Source organism: Cyanistes caeruleus, chromosome 2, assembly GCF_971803275.1.
Source record: "Cyanistes caeruleus chromosome 2, bCyaCae1.hap1.1, whole genome shotgun sequence".
Lineage (NCBI taxonomy): Eukaryota > Metazoa > Chordata > Aves > Passeriformes > Paridae > Cyanistes > Cyanistes caeruleus.
This window is the reverse complement of record NC_141702.1, coordinates 68,918,437-68,935,400: the sequence shown is the minus strand read 5'-3', so window position 1 is coordinate 68,935,400 and position 16,964 is coordinate 68,918,437. Positions and strand designations below refer to the sequence as shown.

Here is a 16,964-nt window from a genome sequence, read left to right as displayed (position 1 = left end):
ACCTACAGTTGGTTGTCTCAGCAGCCAAGGAAAAAATATTCTTTATTTCTTTAGAAAAAATGCAACTCTGCTGTATTGCTGAAATTTCATTTTTTAAAAAAAATGAAAGTGTGATTATGCCTTCTCAAAAAAGGCTGTGGTTTTTTGGGTTTTTTTTTGTTTTTTTTTTATGTAGACAAATCGCTTATAAATTATTCACATTACTCAAGTTACAGAACTGAACTTCACAGCAAAGATTGTCATGGTAGGGACAGGGGATGAAATTTTTCTGGTTTTATAAGTTTACTGGAAAATGATACAGTATATATATATATATATACAATTATACAGCAGTGGATTGCTGCATATTAATAAGAAGGAAGGCTTTCCCTGTCTTTGTTCCAGGGAGCAATTTAAGTCCTCAGATATTAACTAATTCAGAATAAATCAGGAACATGGAGTATCTAGAATCTTACTTTAAAAGATTTTGAAAAACCTTGAAGAGCTGATTTCTCCAACTATTTGCAAAAGCATTGATTTTTCAGACTGACGTATGGTTAACATAAATTATTAACAAAATTAGAATTACCTTCCTATTGATTCCTTTTCACTGGCTAAAAACTGATGGTATTCCAGTTGAAGAATGCAAGCTGCAGAAGGCACCAGAAACATCTCCATGTATCCATAAAAGCGGGAGATGGATATATCTTTATATACATTATAGTTGTACAGTACATGTAAATAGTTACATAATGACATAACCTGTTACAAGACTGAGAAAACCAGGAAATTCTATGGTAAGGATGCTACTTAATGTGCTCTTTTAATGTAAACCAACATTATTTAGAAACTTAATATGTTATTGCCCCACAAAATAACCAAAAGGGGAAAAACACCACCTTCAAAAAAACTTTTCTTCTGGGTTTGTGCTTCCCCACAGCTTCCAGTGAATTTGTCAGTGACTACATTAGAAAAAGATTAGAAGAGCAATAGAAACTTAAAGGCTTCAGGAACATGAAAACACATGCCAACTATTTTTCCCCAAAATATAACCCACAAGATCTACAGCTCCTACTTAGTGTTAATAATACCACCCCCCCCCACCCCCCCCCCCCCAATCAAATAATGAAAAGAGAAATTAAAAGCTTTGAGCTTTGTCAGGAAGGAAGCTTCAGACAGTGATGGTTTCTTGTTCTTAGGTAAGAAGTGTCATTTCCAGACTTTGGCACAGCCGTGTTCCAGACTACACAGACATGAGCCTGAAGAACAGAAGTTTATATAAAAGTAAAAGCTTGGCTGTCTAAATTTTATTATAACACTGTATCCCTGTGTAAATTCTTGCATACAGCCTATATGTGGAGTACAAAACATGTACCTAATGACAGACATGTTATTAACTCTTATACCTTATATTAACTCTTATATTTTATTCATTCAGGAAAAACAGTAATTGAAGAAAATGCAGTATATTATTGAACTCCAGGGTGACCATGGCAAGCATATAAGTACATGGTTTTAGACATAATTACTCTCACTTAAACTCTGCTAATCTGCAATAAATTTTTTTACATTCTATGTGGAATTTCCAAGTCACATTTGGGACCTAAACCAGCATAGATTTTACATTGACTCAATTTCATTGACCACAGCGTGTTGATTTATGACATGTGATAGGAGATGCAATCTTTCTAGTTTTACAGCATTTGGAATAACATGTTTGCAAGATTGATATTTGGCTGAGCAGTCTGACATGCTGTAAGAAAGAGCAGCACCAGGAAGAAAGGATAGTATCTGCCCTGTTTAATTCCTATTGGCATTATCTTACTCTGTGCTTCCAAGAAGAAAAATAGTGTGGTAGTATATGCTGCTGTAAAAAACAAAGGAGCACCTGGGAGTTCGTTTCATGTTACTGAATACTGAATGTTCACAACACTTGTTATTATTATAAACAGCAAACATTGTTTGTTTCACATAGAATATTACTTTGAGTGTGTGCACACAAAATTACCTATGAATCTTCTAATACTTAATTTAGGTGATTAAAATTTATGAAAGTGCTAAAATCCTTATAATAGTGTCAATTTATGTTCCAAATCCTGCTGTGATACCTCAGAAGCGCTGTCACGCTGGTGCTGCTGTACTGCCTCTGCATCACACAACAAACCCTGGGTTTTTCTGTGAAAATTGCTGAGGGCATATTATGGATCTTCACAGCACTGCTGCCTTGATAATCCAGGCTTGCAGGAGCAAGAAGCCCTTACTGTGCAAACGCAAAATGTGTAAATATTTGTCGTAGTGACAATTACAAACAGGCACGGACATGGGCAGATTTCAAGTGAGATTTTAAGAAGAACATAAAACAAGAACAGGACCACAAAAGGTCTTCAGTAAGTAGCAGGTCGTATTAAGTGGGAGAACTGGACCAGAAATTTGACAGGCTGACTCTAGATCAGGCGAAAATGAAGTAGACATAGTACATGCATGTCAAAAATACAACTAGATGGCTAATAAAACATAAACCAGAGCTGGAAGAGAATGACAGTTTTCTTGTGAAAACTTTTTGTTAAGCTTCAGACGTTGTGTTAGAACCTTTAAATTCACAAACCAGTACAGGATTGTTTTGGAAAAAGTAGAAACTTTTTTTTTCTGCATTTTTTCTGGAAAGGACAGTTGTTGGTGATAAAAATCTTCAGACTTGTGGAAAACAGTGGGCATGATGAGATGTAATATAGATTGAAAATGATAAAATAACAGTGGGGAACACAAAGTGAATTGCTATGGGGTTGACTGGCATCTTAAACCTTGGGGCTGGCAGTCCTGGAACACGGAGCCCTCTTCTTCCACACCGACACAAAATATGGAATTCTTCTGAATTCCACCTGTAAATATCAGCCATGGAGGATGTTTATTCTTTTACTTTTCCCACTAGTTCATCCAGTAAATAATTCTGTGAATTTTACATTGTTATGATAGAAAGAATCACGTTATTTCCATTTTTAACCATTATCTTCCATTGTTTTAACCAATCAGTTGCTTTCAATTATTCAGTGCAGTTAACCATAACTGCTGATTAAAACCTCACATCAGCTAAAATGCTGGAACTATATTTAATACATATTTTGCATATGTATACATGTGTACATATAATATTCTATGTGTACTATACATATGAATATTTGTCCTTGATGAATAATTTAACAAGAACTTTCCATCTACATTAGGCCTTCATCACCCTGTTCAGAAAGTTTCTGGAAGAATCTTTACTACTTTTTAACTTTGCTTCCTAAGCAAATTATCTGATGTGGCCAGATGTGGTGCATGTGTCTCTGTTACTGCATAGTATTTTTTGAACTAAGTGGAAAATTCCAACAATTTAACAGAAGGTTAATAGTATCATACATGCTCCTAGCCATTTCATTAGAACAGATGCACAGGTAAAGAAGATAGCAGATAACACTCTTTGGTGTCTGAACACATGCAGCTTATACATTTCACTCACATTAGACATCAACAAAGCTGCGTGTTAGAGGAATATTACTGCCCTAGCACAGAGAAAGCTTCAGATGGAGTTTTTTTCTTCATAAACACCAAGGAATCTAATTATGAGCTCCAAATTTTAAGAAACCAGGTTTGATCAGTTCCACTGTTCTTGGAATGACTTCCATGATGTCATAATGTACTGAAAACTGTACAAAATGTTTCAGGCACTGATGTTATAGTGAACTATATATAGGTGGGTTTTTTTTCTTTCCTTTCTCTGTAATGTCCTTGTTTTTCATGCACCAAACAAAAAAGGCATCTAATCTGATACTCATCTTCATAGTCTTATGGAAAGTACCCTGGATGTTCTATGATTCAGACCTTGGACCAGGTGAACTGAGATTTATAACCATATGAAACACTTTCACAGATAGTTGTGCTGGAACTCACTTGTGTATTAAGCAGGAGAAAGGGATAGGATAGTATGATAAAAGTTATTTGTTCAGTGCCTTTTGGTGAAACCTAATTTTTTAAACTTATCCAGATTCAAGAATTTTCTTCATAATTGGGATCTATTCCAAGAAATATCTTTCAGTCTAAATAATTTGAAGAAAAGATACTTAAGAGGTTTGAATGAAATATGAACGAACACTATCAAAAGTCTTTATTTTATCATTTTTAGAAAAAAAAATATTTTCAGTCAGTAGTAAGCTTGAGAGGTAAAAGTCACTTGAAGTCAGTAGTAATTGAAACCTGGAAATGATAGAGGAAATGCTTAAGTTGTCATAACTCTGGAGTTCATCTTCAGAACCTCTGTGTTAAACACTCATACATTGCTTGCTCTAGAGGTCTTATGGGTCATGACTGCACTTGCAGCTTCCAATCTGTCGGACAAACAGGTTTTCCGCTGCTGGAAGTGATGATAAAATCTCACAGTGCCACACTTTTTCATTATGTCCTTGAGCATAAAGTTACAGATTATGGGTAGAGCTGCTCTAGAAACACTTTCCACATATTTTGCTATGCTAGCCACACAGTCTGTTTACCAAAATAGTCGTGATTTCATTATGTTTACCAGTTTTGGTCCTTCAGAAGCCTTCTGCAGTTACACATCTCGCAGAGTGAAGTATGCTTCACTCTGTCAGTGATACAGTGTTAATTTTACTCTTACCTGAGATACCCTGTTATGTTCCCCTCAGGACTATTGCATTGCATGAACAGAGGCTTTCTGCCATACGCTTGTTTCAGAGTGCTGCTGCTGTTCGGAGTCTGGTGGCTCTCGGGCTTGCCACACTTCTTTCTGGAGGCCAAGCATCCTCCCTGATGGACATAGGTGTCATTGTGAAGGTACGACCTGCAGGAATGCTCATGAAAGATGAGCTATTCCGTGGCAACCCTTGACTTCACCCTATGGAGAACGCATGGTAGCTATCCTTCAAGGAAATGGTATTTTAAAGCCTTCCTAAGATTCACGCCGAGTTAAACTCACTCACACGATGGTTCAAGTACAACACCCGGCGAAGCCATGTTGTACCTTCCATCTCTTTCCCCCGACAGTACGGTCGGCTGACCAAATGACCGGCCCAGAGCCGTTTAATTCTCCCTCTCCTGAGGCACCTCTCAATGCAGCACACCACGCCGAACTCCTGCGGGACAGCCGTGCCCAGGCAGGCACCACCCGCCCGGCCTTCCCGGAGCCTCCCGCAGGAGCGGAGGCAGCGGCGGGTCGGGCAGGGCCTCGGGCAGGGCCCCGGGCGCGGCCCCGAGCCGAGCCGAGCCGAGCCGGGCTGGGCCGAGCCGAGCCGAGCCGAGCCGAGCCGAGCCGAGCCGGGCCGGGCCGGGCCGGGCCGAGCCGGGCCGAGCCGAGCCGAGCCGGGCCGAGCCGAGCCGAGCCGAGCCGGGCCGAGCCGGGCGGCAGCCGCCTCTGCGCGGAGCTCCGGCAAGGGGCGCTGGGCGGCGCCTTTGGAGTGCGGAGGGAGCGGGCTGCGGATCACCTGCAGCGGCGGGGGGGCCGGGAGCTCCGCCTCCCCTCCTCCCCCGGTTAATCGCATCCCCCTCCCCGCGGCAGGCACAGCCAGCCGGGCAGCGCTGTCAACCTGCTGCAGGCGCTCGGGCACCCGCAGCCCGCTCGCAGCCGGGGCCGGGCTGGGGCCGCCGGCTCCGCCGCCCTCGCACTTGCCCCGGCCCGGTGCGGCGCGGCCGCGAACCTCCTGCCGCCGTCCGCCCGGGCACCGGCAGCAGCGCCGGACAGAAGGAGAGACAAGGGGGAGCCATGGCCGAGGGGGGCGAGGGCGAGGACGAGATCCAGTTCCTGCGAACTGTAAGCGCCGCGCTTGCCTCCCTCACCTCCGCGCCGCGGCGGGGCGGCGGGACGGGCCGGGGGCTGCGGGGGCGACGCCCGGAGCTGCCGGGGTGGGAGCCGGGCGGGGGCAGCTCGGAGCGGGCTCCGGAGCCCCGGCACCACCTGGCAGCGTGCGGGCCGGGGCCGGGCGGGGGGCGATGGGCGGCCCGCTCCGCTGGGATGAGCGGGAGGGGCGGGCGGGGGCGAGCGGCACCTCCCCAGCAGCTCCTCTCCAGCAGCTCCTCTCCAGCAGCTCCTCTCCAGCAGCTCCTCTCCAGCAGCTCCTTTCCGCGCTGCTTTCCCGGCCGCGATGTGTGCGCCTACCGCAGAGACTAACCGAGCGGCCGTCCCCAGCGCGAAAGCTGCAGTCACACTCCCTTCGCAAAAATAGGCTCGGGGAGATAAAAAAGCACCTCTCTCACCCTGTCCCCTCCCTACGGAGATTCCCGCTAACTTGTAGGCGTTCTCCTCGCTGGGCACAGACTACTACGGCTTTCTCTGGCGTGCGCATCCTTTCGTTACTTCGGTCCAGAGCATGTTAAGGCGCTAGAGCTCTTCTTCCTTCCGTTTAATTCATACATCGGGACCGCTGCATCTAATGCTTATCTGGATTATGTTTGTTCAAGCAGTGCTTTTATTTATCTTTTCGTCTCCCAAGTGCCGTTGATATGCACAGTCCTAGCAAGTTTTGCAGATAGTCATCTGCATCTAGAATGGTGGTGTGTACAGACCGTGCCACAGTTTGGGGAAAAATTGCTGAGACATTTGTTAAGTAGAGCTGGAAACACTGAGACTGTAGGATAAAGCTTAACTTCTCTTTTATGTAGTACAGTCTGATTTAGAAAACGTTCACGTTCAATGGCTTGTAAGAAAATGCATCTAAAGAGGGGTGGCAAGAGAGCAGCATAGTGTATGCGAAACATATTCAGATGCTGTTTGCAGCATTAAGAATCCTGGCTCTCAGTTGTCTTCTGTTTCTGTCAGCAACCATGCAATAGTAGATTTATGCCTTAATATTAATTTTTTTTTTTGTTTGTTTGAGGATTCTTGGAAAATCTGCTTTTAAAGAAAATACAGCTGTTACGCAACATTGGCATGAAGATCGGCAACTTTTTTTCCTATCGGGGTTATGTGACTTGTATTGTAGTGCTGCCTAACACCTAAAGACAAAACAGAAAAAATACTTCTGTGAAAGATCAATAGGCATCTCAATTTATGAGAATCTTTTTTGTTAGTACTTCTCACTGGCAGAGATTTTTGGAAGACTTGTACAGTGGCAGCCTTACTGCAGGCTTGAGTGCTAAGCTTAGTTCATGTTATCTGAATGCTTAATAGGGAAGGAGAAGCAGTGAGCATGCTAATACAGCTCAGCACATCTACAGTAACATTAAACTCCAGCACCTGACAGCAGCAGCATGTTATGTAAAACAGCACTCCTGATAATGTGTGTCAGGCTTAATACAGACTTGGCAAACCCGGTCTTAGATAATACCTAAAAATGTTTAGAATGTTGCACCAGTGGTAAAATGACCTTGAATATGGTAAACTGACGCTTTTGGGAGGCTTGTCGTGTAGCTTAATCAAAAAGGCCTGAGGAACCGGTTTCATGTGAAGTTTTGAGTCTATAATCTGTAGTGGTATGTAAGCAGTGATTTTTACTCTTCTCCTTCCACTTTGTCCAAGTTACGGGCATTACTTGGAAAAGTCAGTGCTTTCAGGCATATTTTTTCATGTAGTCTTCCACCTCTCTATTGTTAGAAAGCTTGGATTAGTGGTCTCTAAAGCTATTAGATGTGTGTAACTTTCTGAATGCCACTGGTAGAAAGCACTGGAAATTTGATATTACCCTGGTAATTACTGCAGTTTTTCTTTTTAGTTATTTATTTTTAAAATACTAATTAGGGACAGATGGATTCATAAATGTTTTGTAGATAAACGAGAACTTTTCAAAGAACACTGTATGGAAGCAAAAAGCATTCTGTGCTTTGAGTACTTTCAGGGTGGCATCTGTAGGCCTGCTACATGTAAACAGTGCTCTTCATATTTTCTTCTTTGGTAGGACCTAATAAACTTCCTAAAATCTTCAGAGTTTACCCTGGAATGTAAACACTACTTTTTTTTAATGTTTAAAATTGTACATGAGATTTTATTTAATTAAAAATGCCCTTTTATTTGCATTAAGCTACTAAATTGAGTCTGTATTTTTGCCACGTGTTGATTGGAAATTTCGATTTTTCTCTCCTCTTCACACTTTCCTGTATCAGTGATTCCTCTTGCTCTTTTTTTTTTTTTTTTTTTTTTTTTTCTCTCCTGGTATTCTGGGGCTAGGATGGATTTCTGTTTTTTTTGGGAATGATTTGACTTTGATACATCACTTCTGAGATGTGGACACAACCTGTTAATGCCCTCTATTTCTGGAAGCAGCAGAGTTTACTTTGTTTGGGTCAACTTTGGACAGACTGGAGCTCAGCTCTGTGCTGTTCATTTCTTCTCAAGCAACTCTTCTGTAGTCCTGTGAATTACTTGCATCTCTGGAAACAGGGATTTTGAGTGCTCCAGGTGGAGATGACCTTTTATTGTGTGTGACCATTTTTAGGCTTGGACATTCATTCTCCTGACTTCTCCCATGGAATTAACATGTAGTGTGCAGGAGAGGTGAAGGGGAACAAGTATCCTGCTGTGTGTTTGTTAGTTGTGTGTCCAGGGAAGGCCTCTTCCCTGTAGGGGACTTTGGGGTATTTTTTAATGCTAAAAAGATCAAGGATATGTGAAAAATAGACTTCACTGTTTAGTCTTTACAGTTAAGAGTCTAAAATATTTATTGCTGATACGGAAATCGCCTGGTTTTTATTTGTTTGTTTTTATTTTTATTAGGCTGTGTTATTTGATTAGAGTGAAAATAATTCCAAGTACCAGGAGTAAACATAGAATATTTTCCCCTAACTGCATAGGCTTTTTCCTTAATATGCATGCACAAGGACTGTTTTTTGTGACACAGAACCCCCGTACGGGAAGGCCTTTGCAAGAACTGGGGTGGCAAGCTGCTGAGAGGATAAAAACCAATTGCAAGGTTTCAAAAATATATTGCCTATATTTGTCCCTTATATTTTTAAAGGTTTCCTGACTTTCAGGAGCATTATGTACCTAAAAGTGATGAGAAATGTGTAATTCAGCTATTTGATCTTGTGATGTTCCTTATGCCGCTGTGTACGGTTTTCTGGAGTTGTGGAGTTTCTTAAATTAGAGGCAGGTCTGCTTTTAGCTGTTTATGGTAGGAGACACCAACAGGACACACTGAAGTAGGGCTGTCAGGGTGATGTTTTTTTTCACCGTCTTCTGAGACAGTGATGACTACCATGCCTGTCAGGAATCAGAGGCATAATCAGTGTGAGCAGCACATGTTCCCCTGGACCATCTTTTTTATTATTTTTTTTCTTTTTTTTTAAGGTTTGAATGCTAATGTTTCATGTTGCACTCTCTTCTAATGTCTTTTTAATTTTATTTTTTTAAAAAAATAATTTTAAAACTAATTTTAGCTTGCAGTAAAGAAGATCCTCTTGCTTCTATGAACGTGTTCTGTGCTGCTTTATTTTCTACACGGGTTTAATGGTTCAGAGTGTGACTGCCAGTGGAAAGCATAAGTGTGCTTTGCAACACTGGGAGAGCAGTTTGAAATAAATTTAAACATTAGTTAGGATTCATGTTTGATATGCAAAAGATTTTATTTACTCAGTTTTTATACCTGAGATGATAAAAGAATGAAGTTTATGGCAGAGAAGTTTGAAATGAAGAATGTTGTGTGTTCCCATTTCTAGGACAGCAATTCTGTGATTTCAGAGTCTGTTCTATTTCAGATATTCCTCATTATGGCAGCATTTAGCCAATGAGTGTCACTTTAAATCTGACTAAAAGTCATATCCTTACCTGCCATCCTGTGGAATTAGGGGACACAAAAGGAACCAGAAGAAACCAGACCTGGAGATTATTGTAAGATAAGTAACTAAACAGTAGAAGAATTACGTGAATCTCTCAGTGAAACAGAAAAGTTGTTGTTTTTTTGTTTTTTTTTTTTTTAAATCCCTCAATGCTTTTCATGTGCTGCTTATCTTTTAAAGGGATTTATCAGAATATGTGAGATTCTGGTAACTGCAGTCATCAAACATATGATTGCCAGAATGCACTGAAGAAAATGCTCAAAAGCAGTACTGGTTATTAGAAGCAATTTTAGAAAGAAAGAATGCTGAAACCCACTTTGGATATCCTTTGTTTATTTTAAAAAGTGTTTCTTGTACTTGTCAGTATGTGGCTTTTAAAGATACACCAGGGACTGGCACAAGAGACCACTGTTTAACAGCTCATGTGAGGGATGGCGTGGCTGAGATTGCAGCATTTGTACCTTCCTCTCTAAGGCACTGCACTGCAGTACAGATACTGAATATGATCTCAAATTCTATTTTGGAATTGAGCTGGACAGCTTGTTTGTAGTGAAAGGGTTTTAGCTGGGACATGCAGTCCATTTCTTCTTTGGGGATTGCATGTGAACCTTTTATGTATAATATTTTGGATTCCAAAATTGGTTGCCAAACATTTTATGGCACCTTTAACGTTATAGTAGTGGATGAAATCAATTGTCTAGTGCGTGTACAATCTAGTCCCATGTTCTGCATCTGGAAATTGTCTGTATCTGATGTGTGAGAAGGCAGCTGGGAAACTCTGTAGCTAATAGGTGGTCCACCAGGGAAGTTTCCTGATAGCCCTGTGAGTTGGCTGACTGATATTCTGAGAGAGAGAGAGAGCTGCATTTCAGAGTCTGAAGATGTCTTGATGCATCCTGATTTTTGGAATTGTGAAGACCTGAGGAAAATCCATTGTAGGAACTTAAAATGCGGACAGACCATAAAAGAGAGAATACCACTTACTTCTGGCCCAAGATTTAGAATGGGCTTGAGAGCTATGTCTGACTTGCACTTCTCTATTTATGTGCTACATTATTACAGGCATATTTTAAAGGTGGTTTTTCCTCTTACATGACTGTGTGGAAAATGCATAGGATGATTCTGACTCAAGAAAATAAACCAGTCTTTCTTTAGCAGGGATATGGATTTGTTAAAGTATTTCTCTGAATCAAGGTAAAAAACTGGAAGCTGTATGGAGAAATACTGACAGTGGACTGACCCCAGGAATTATGTGAATTAAACTGAAAAGACAGAAATATTTTTCTTCTGATTTTTGATTCATGTTGAAAATCTGCATTAGTTCTGGTTTTGTTTTCTGAATTAGACCTAGACTTTTGCTTACATTTCCTGATCTGACTGAAATAAAGCTTTGTGTGGATGACAGAAGGAAAGTCAAGAAGTGTACGTATCACTATACTTCCTAATAAAACTTCAGTGACATAAATTTGTTTTGTTTGGTAATAATGCATAAATAACCTTTGAAATGTAAAATGACCACATTTTACCAGGGTGAATGAAAGAATTTTAACTTCTAACTGTGTCTGACACGTTTATACTCTGGATTTTCTCCCTGTAGCAAAGTAAGGCTAGCCTGGCATAATTTTCTGTCTCCAGTCTGCATTCTGCAAAAGACCTGTGCTATGTTTTGCAGGTGTATGGCACTTGAGCCATGTCTGGCTGTGTTGTCTGTACTGCTCTGGAAATGGAGGGTCTTTGAGTCTGCCTGGTACATCTGAGTAACTGAGAAAAGGCCTAAAGGAGCTAGTTTTGGTAACAGTTTAAGCCTTTTTTATAGGCAACCACAGCAATATGGAACTTACTGTGATATCCTTTGACCATCAGAGGCACAGCTGTGGTATTTCTTTGTTCTCCTTGTAAGAAGTAGAGCATCTTAAGGGCACTGCCTGCACCATCATGAAAGCTCACCCCAGTTTCCCAGCAAAGACTAGCAGGAGCACCCGTGTGGTTTTACTCCAATGTAGTTTTATACTGTAGTCCCTCGTTATTAAGTGTGAGATTCATTATCTAGTTATGCATTCAGTTACTAAAGAAGTTTTTCTCTTTTTAAAAAATCTTCTTTTTGTTCGGTGCAACTTGTGAGGTGAAGGGTTTAAATTCTTCAAATGTGTTGCTGCTCCTCGAGCCCAGTGATGTTACTCAGCTACTACAGGTTGGAACAAATGTTTTTGAGGCATGTGATTTAGTAGAAGCTTTTCTTAGCTTCTCAGAATTGCTTAATAAAAGCAAAGTGTTATCTAGATGCCTTTTTTTAGGAAAGGGAAAGATATGGTAGGTAAGGTGTCATAACACAAGCTGTGTTAACTTACGTGACAGCTGCAATTTCTCTATAAATGTAATGCTCTAATAGATTTAAAGTAATATTAATATTTTCATAAGAGCATTCACACTAAAACTACATAAAATTTTAAATAAAGAGATGATGTCAGTCCTTCAGTGTTGTGATATACTTGCATATAAGTGGTATACTTGGATGGTTATCACAGTCATGAATGACTTCCTTACAACTGTCATGTGCTTGAAGGAAAGTGAAGTATATTAGGTTTCCTAGTAATTCAGTTGACTTCCCAGAGGGACTTTGGCAAAAATCGACAGTGTATCATTCCGTAAGATGCGTGGATCAGTTAATTTTTGACGTGGATGACAGCTTAGTGCAGGACATGTTTTTTTGTCACTGAGATGGAGTGACAAGATCATTGAGTTTTGTGAGGCAGCTTCCCAGAGGATTGAGTAATAGTGCTGTATAACAACAGACCTGTATTACCTGGTTGTCTTTTACCTGACTCTGGGAAATAATATCTGAAGGATATTAGCTGGCAGAACCAAATGCCAAACACTGGCATGTCCTATCTCTCTACCTCTCTGGAAACCTCTCTGGAATTCTACTGTGAAAGCTGTGAGTGCTCTGAATTTGAAGTATATCTCTGCTTAAATCCTTCCTTCAAAAGAATGATGAAAGGAAGCAACACAAAATTTGCATTGGCTGTCTGTGAGCTTTTCTGGGGATTGCCAGAATGTGAAGTTGTATAAATGGAATCAAGCCAGAAATGGCTGTCTCTTACAGCTATATTTCTTCCTTTTAAACCAGGCAAAGCTGGAAAAAACAAGTACCTGGGATTTGTGTGGGATGTGTTCTTTGGCTTCAGAAAAAGGAAAATGAGAAAGAGGAATGTATCTTCCTTTGCTGAATATGCCAGATAATTTCCCGTGGTGTATGAACATCTTCATTCCTGTGATGGGCAAGCGGAACTCCTTGTATATAAATTTAGGTGAAGGAATGAATGGAATATGAAGAGTTCTCAGAGTAAGCCTAGGAAATTGGATAGATCTGCAATAAGACTCAGTAAACCTCTGGATCTTGGGATCCATTCTCTGGTAACTGGTCCTCATTGTATGTCAGGACTGTAGCCATGTTGATAAACATTTGAACATCACCTTCTGTGTGTTTATTTCCTAGTTGTAAAATGGAATAATTTAGTTAGAACTAACATGCTGAGCACAAGCCAGATCATTAAACCTCTCTCCACAGACAAATGGGCTTCATCCTTAACCTGTCTTTGTAAAAGCTTTTTGTTCCAATGGTGACAGAAGCAACTTAAATACCTGTACAGATAGGTAAGAATCCCTAGCCCTGCAATGGTCACAAGAATTCTGTGTGCTCCTAACACTGGAGATTTGCCAAAAAAATGTGTCAATCACGTGACTTCATATTTTTGTCTATTTTCTGCCCATTAATATAAAGTGGATTTTGCAATGCTAATGCATAGATAATTGTGTGTTTGCAGTCTTTATGGCAAACAAACCAGGGAGATGGACTGCATATTCCCTTTTCCATGCAAAAGAAAAGTAAAAAGATTTACAACATGTGATGCAGGGAAATACTCAGTAAGGTTCTCCCCATCCCCATTTCTTTCTTCCAGTGTTAGAGGTAATTTAATAGCTTTTCATTGCTTAAGAGTTGGATTAATACTACTTTAAGAGCTTGTATTAAGTACATGTGGTTTTTGGTTTTTTTATTTTGCCCCTGCTAAGACAGAAGGCAAAGGTTTATCCTGTGCCATGCCGAGTTTGCTGGGGTTTTACTGTGCTGCCCTGGCTCTGCTGGGCTCAGCTGCCTGCATCAGCAGTGTGCCTGGTTTATTGTAGCCTTGGAATTATGTAGTGGGTCCTTCAGAAAAGCAAAAGAAAAACCACTAGTCTATTATTTAATGATTGCAGGAGGGTGATAGCTGCACAGGTAAATCCAGAAAACTCAAATGCAATCGTTGTTGACTGAATTAATGATTCATACCCCAAGATGATTTTCAGTAGGTCTTTACATGATGGTCTGACAGCCTGATCAGATATGTCAGCCTTATTATTTAGTCTTTAATCACTTCTAATGTGTCTCATGTAATGAATTATGCATTTAAAGAGTTACTACTTTTGCTGTTGGTATGTCAATGGAAGAAGAATCGATGGAGGCCTGGTCTTTGTTTTGATCTGACCAGGGCTCTTGTAGAAACATCTTGTAAATTTTCTTTGATGTGAAAAGGTTCCTGAAATCCTGTAGAAGAAACATAACATTTTTGGATAGCTTCAGAATATTGCAATGTTATGCCTCCAAGTCCACTTCTGGGATCTGCTAGCAGTAACTTTTACAAGAAGAGTACTGTGTTTGTTCTGTACCCTGTCTTCTGGTTCATTTTGACTTGCTTTTCTTCAGAGTTTCAAGACCCGAGTCCAAAACTTTGTTTAATCCCTGTCACTTTTCCTTGATCTTGCCAGAGCCACTGAGATCCTTCTCTTCCAGTTTGGGTTTGATACTTTTCCTGATTTTAAGAGTGGCACAGCTTCAACCTAAGCCTGTGGTAGAACTCGTGATTGTCTGTAGTTGTGAATTTAAGTATTCATTCAAATTCATAGAAGGTTATGTTTGTTTGGGTGTTTTTTTTGAAGGGGTTCTTTTAAATTTGGAATTTCTTTCTGTCTTATTTCTTTTTTCTTTATAATTTTACTCTTGGTATGACAAAGGACAAGGTCAAGATCTTGTTCTTTTTTTCCTTTCTCAGAACAAGAAAATAAGTGTTTTAAAAATGTCACATAAAGTGTGTCAGAAGTTTTCACAAGAATTTCTACAACATGTATTCAGAACACCATTTGTCTTGATGTATGATTAGTCTGCATTTTTTCTCCTTTTCCTTTGTGTGCTTCACCTCTGGAAAGATTCATCTTACTGAACTGAAAGACTCCAAAATCTTCAATTTCAACTGAACAACAGAATTTTTCTAGAGAGGGAGAGGGATGGAGTGTAGGAGGGAGGGATGTCAGAACTTGCAGGTGAGCTTTGTCATCCTTTTGAGATGTATAGTTGCCTTTTCTAAAAAAAAAATTAAAAAAGCACTTTTGCATAGAAAGTGTAATTTAAGTTTAGATGCAAAAAGAAACACTTTCATTTTTCATGAGTGGGAGGTGAAAAATGAGTAATTAGGTAGTGAGATTTAGATTTTCATGTTCCTAAAGGTGAATGGAGGTATCTTTTTCTATGTGAGATGTGTTGCTCAGTTCAGCAAAAAACTATACCTGCATTTTAAAATACTGAGATGTTTATTGACTTCAAGCAACTGAAAATAGATTTTACTTTTTTTTCCCCCTTCTGATTTTGGAATTCTCAAAAAAGTACCTCTTTAAATCTACTGAAAATTAAATGGATGTAGTTCAAAGGTGTATGAAGCTGCAACGTTGACAGTCTGTTGAAAATGTTACAAGCATCACTTTATTCTGATTATGTCAGAAGTAGTGTATTGCTGTTTTCTCTTTTGAAATTTCCAGTTAGATTCTATCTCATAATTTGTATGTCAGCTGCAATTGCAGCTGAATTTTCTGATTTTCTTCCTTCCTTATACTAGAAATCTGTTACTGAAGCAGAATTAGATACTTTCTATTTTATGCCTATTTTTTATTCTGCTTTCTGTTCTACAGTTTATTTTTCTCTTGACAAGCTGTAAAGATAAAACAACATCAGTGACAATATTTTTTCCTTCAAAACCAGTTTGTTTTGGGGGGCTGTCCCTCAGACTTTGTAAATCAGCTCATTGCAAACATCCTGTGCCTGACTTAGAGTTGTTCACTCTGTCCCTCTGCACAAAGGTATCTTCTGCCGATGCTAGGAAAACCTCTAGGTGAGAGTTACTGTATCAGTTTTCTGAGGCTGTAATCCTGTAAAGTAATCCAATTAATATAGTGTATAAGAGGTGCTCAACCTTCTGAACTTGGTGGGGGGACATTTGTTTCTTCTGCATGGCATTTGCACATCTGTTTGCACAGGAAGGCCTTGCTGCACTTTCTGTTTTACTAACAAAATAAACTAACATGGGTCAGAACACACATTCAGTGAAGGAATGAGCTTAACTGGTGGTGAACTGTGCAGGATTATCAGTGTTAACAAAACTACTTCTTTGTGTACCTCTGTAACTTCTGTTGATGAGTGAGTTTTTTTTTTTTTATGATGATTTATGTCTGTTACAGAATTACAGTTTGACAATTGGAACCACATCTAGAGCTTGGGAAGCGCACTTTGTTGTAGTAAGTTCTTACTAAAAAGTTATGGTTTGCTATTACTGGTTGTATCCTAGTAATTTGTTTTATTGGGAGGGGAAGGGAAATGAGTTCTGTGAGTGAAATGGGTTTGTAACCTCACTGTATACCTTTAAACAGAGTAATCAGCCAAAAAAAATACTCCTTTCAAAATTTCTATCTGGGTCTCATTTTCCTTGCCTAAGGAATAAATCTTTTAAATGAGAGAAATACATAAAACAGGCAGATTGGTATAACAGGTTGTTAAAGGTTGTTCTATTAACAAAAGTCTAGAAGAAAATACTTATGGCACAAATACATTCTTTGGCCAGAAGCCTAAAAACAAATCCTCTATTGCAAAGACTGCTTCAAATAAAATCCTGGCTCTCTTACCTATTGCTTAAATGATACTGCAAATCAAATGTAAATTAATTGATTTTAGTATATTGTCTAGCACAATAATCTACTCTTCATTTGTTAAACATTCCATGAAATGATTTGTTGGTCCATGACTGCGAGGTCTCTATATGGCCATGTAAGTTTTTTATAAGTCTGGTTCTGTTCTCACTGATGCTAATGTCAAACCTCCTCTAGATTTTAACCAGAGCTGAATCATGCACTAAGTGTGTTGTGTG

The 16,964-nt window shown here is 39.9% G+C and overlaps 1 protein-coding gene across 10 annotated transcripts in view; it reads left to right on the top strand.

The window, feature by feature from the left end:
• Positions 1–5,339: 5,339 nt before the first annotated feature.
• Positions 5,340–16,964, top strand: part of RYR2 (ryanodine receptor 2) — a 378,221-nt gene continuing 366,596 nt past the window's right edge. For 8 of the 10 annotated variants that reach the window (XM_086877711.1, XM_086877709.1, XM_086877712.1 and 5 more), the window contains exon 1: positions 5,382–5,779. In XM_086877711.1, coding sequence (XP_086733837.1) covers positions 5,732–5,779 — 48 coding nt within the window. In that variant the 5' untranslated portion in view covers positions 5,382–5,731. Of the gene's footprint in view, positions 5,780–16,964 lie in introns of all 10 variants that reach the window. The other 2 variants (XM_086877715.1, XM_086877706.1) reach the window with 1 other exon arrangement.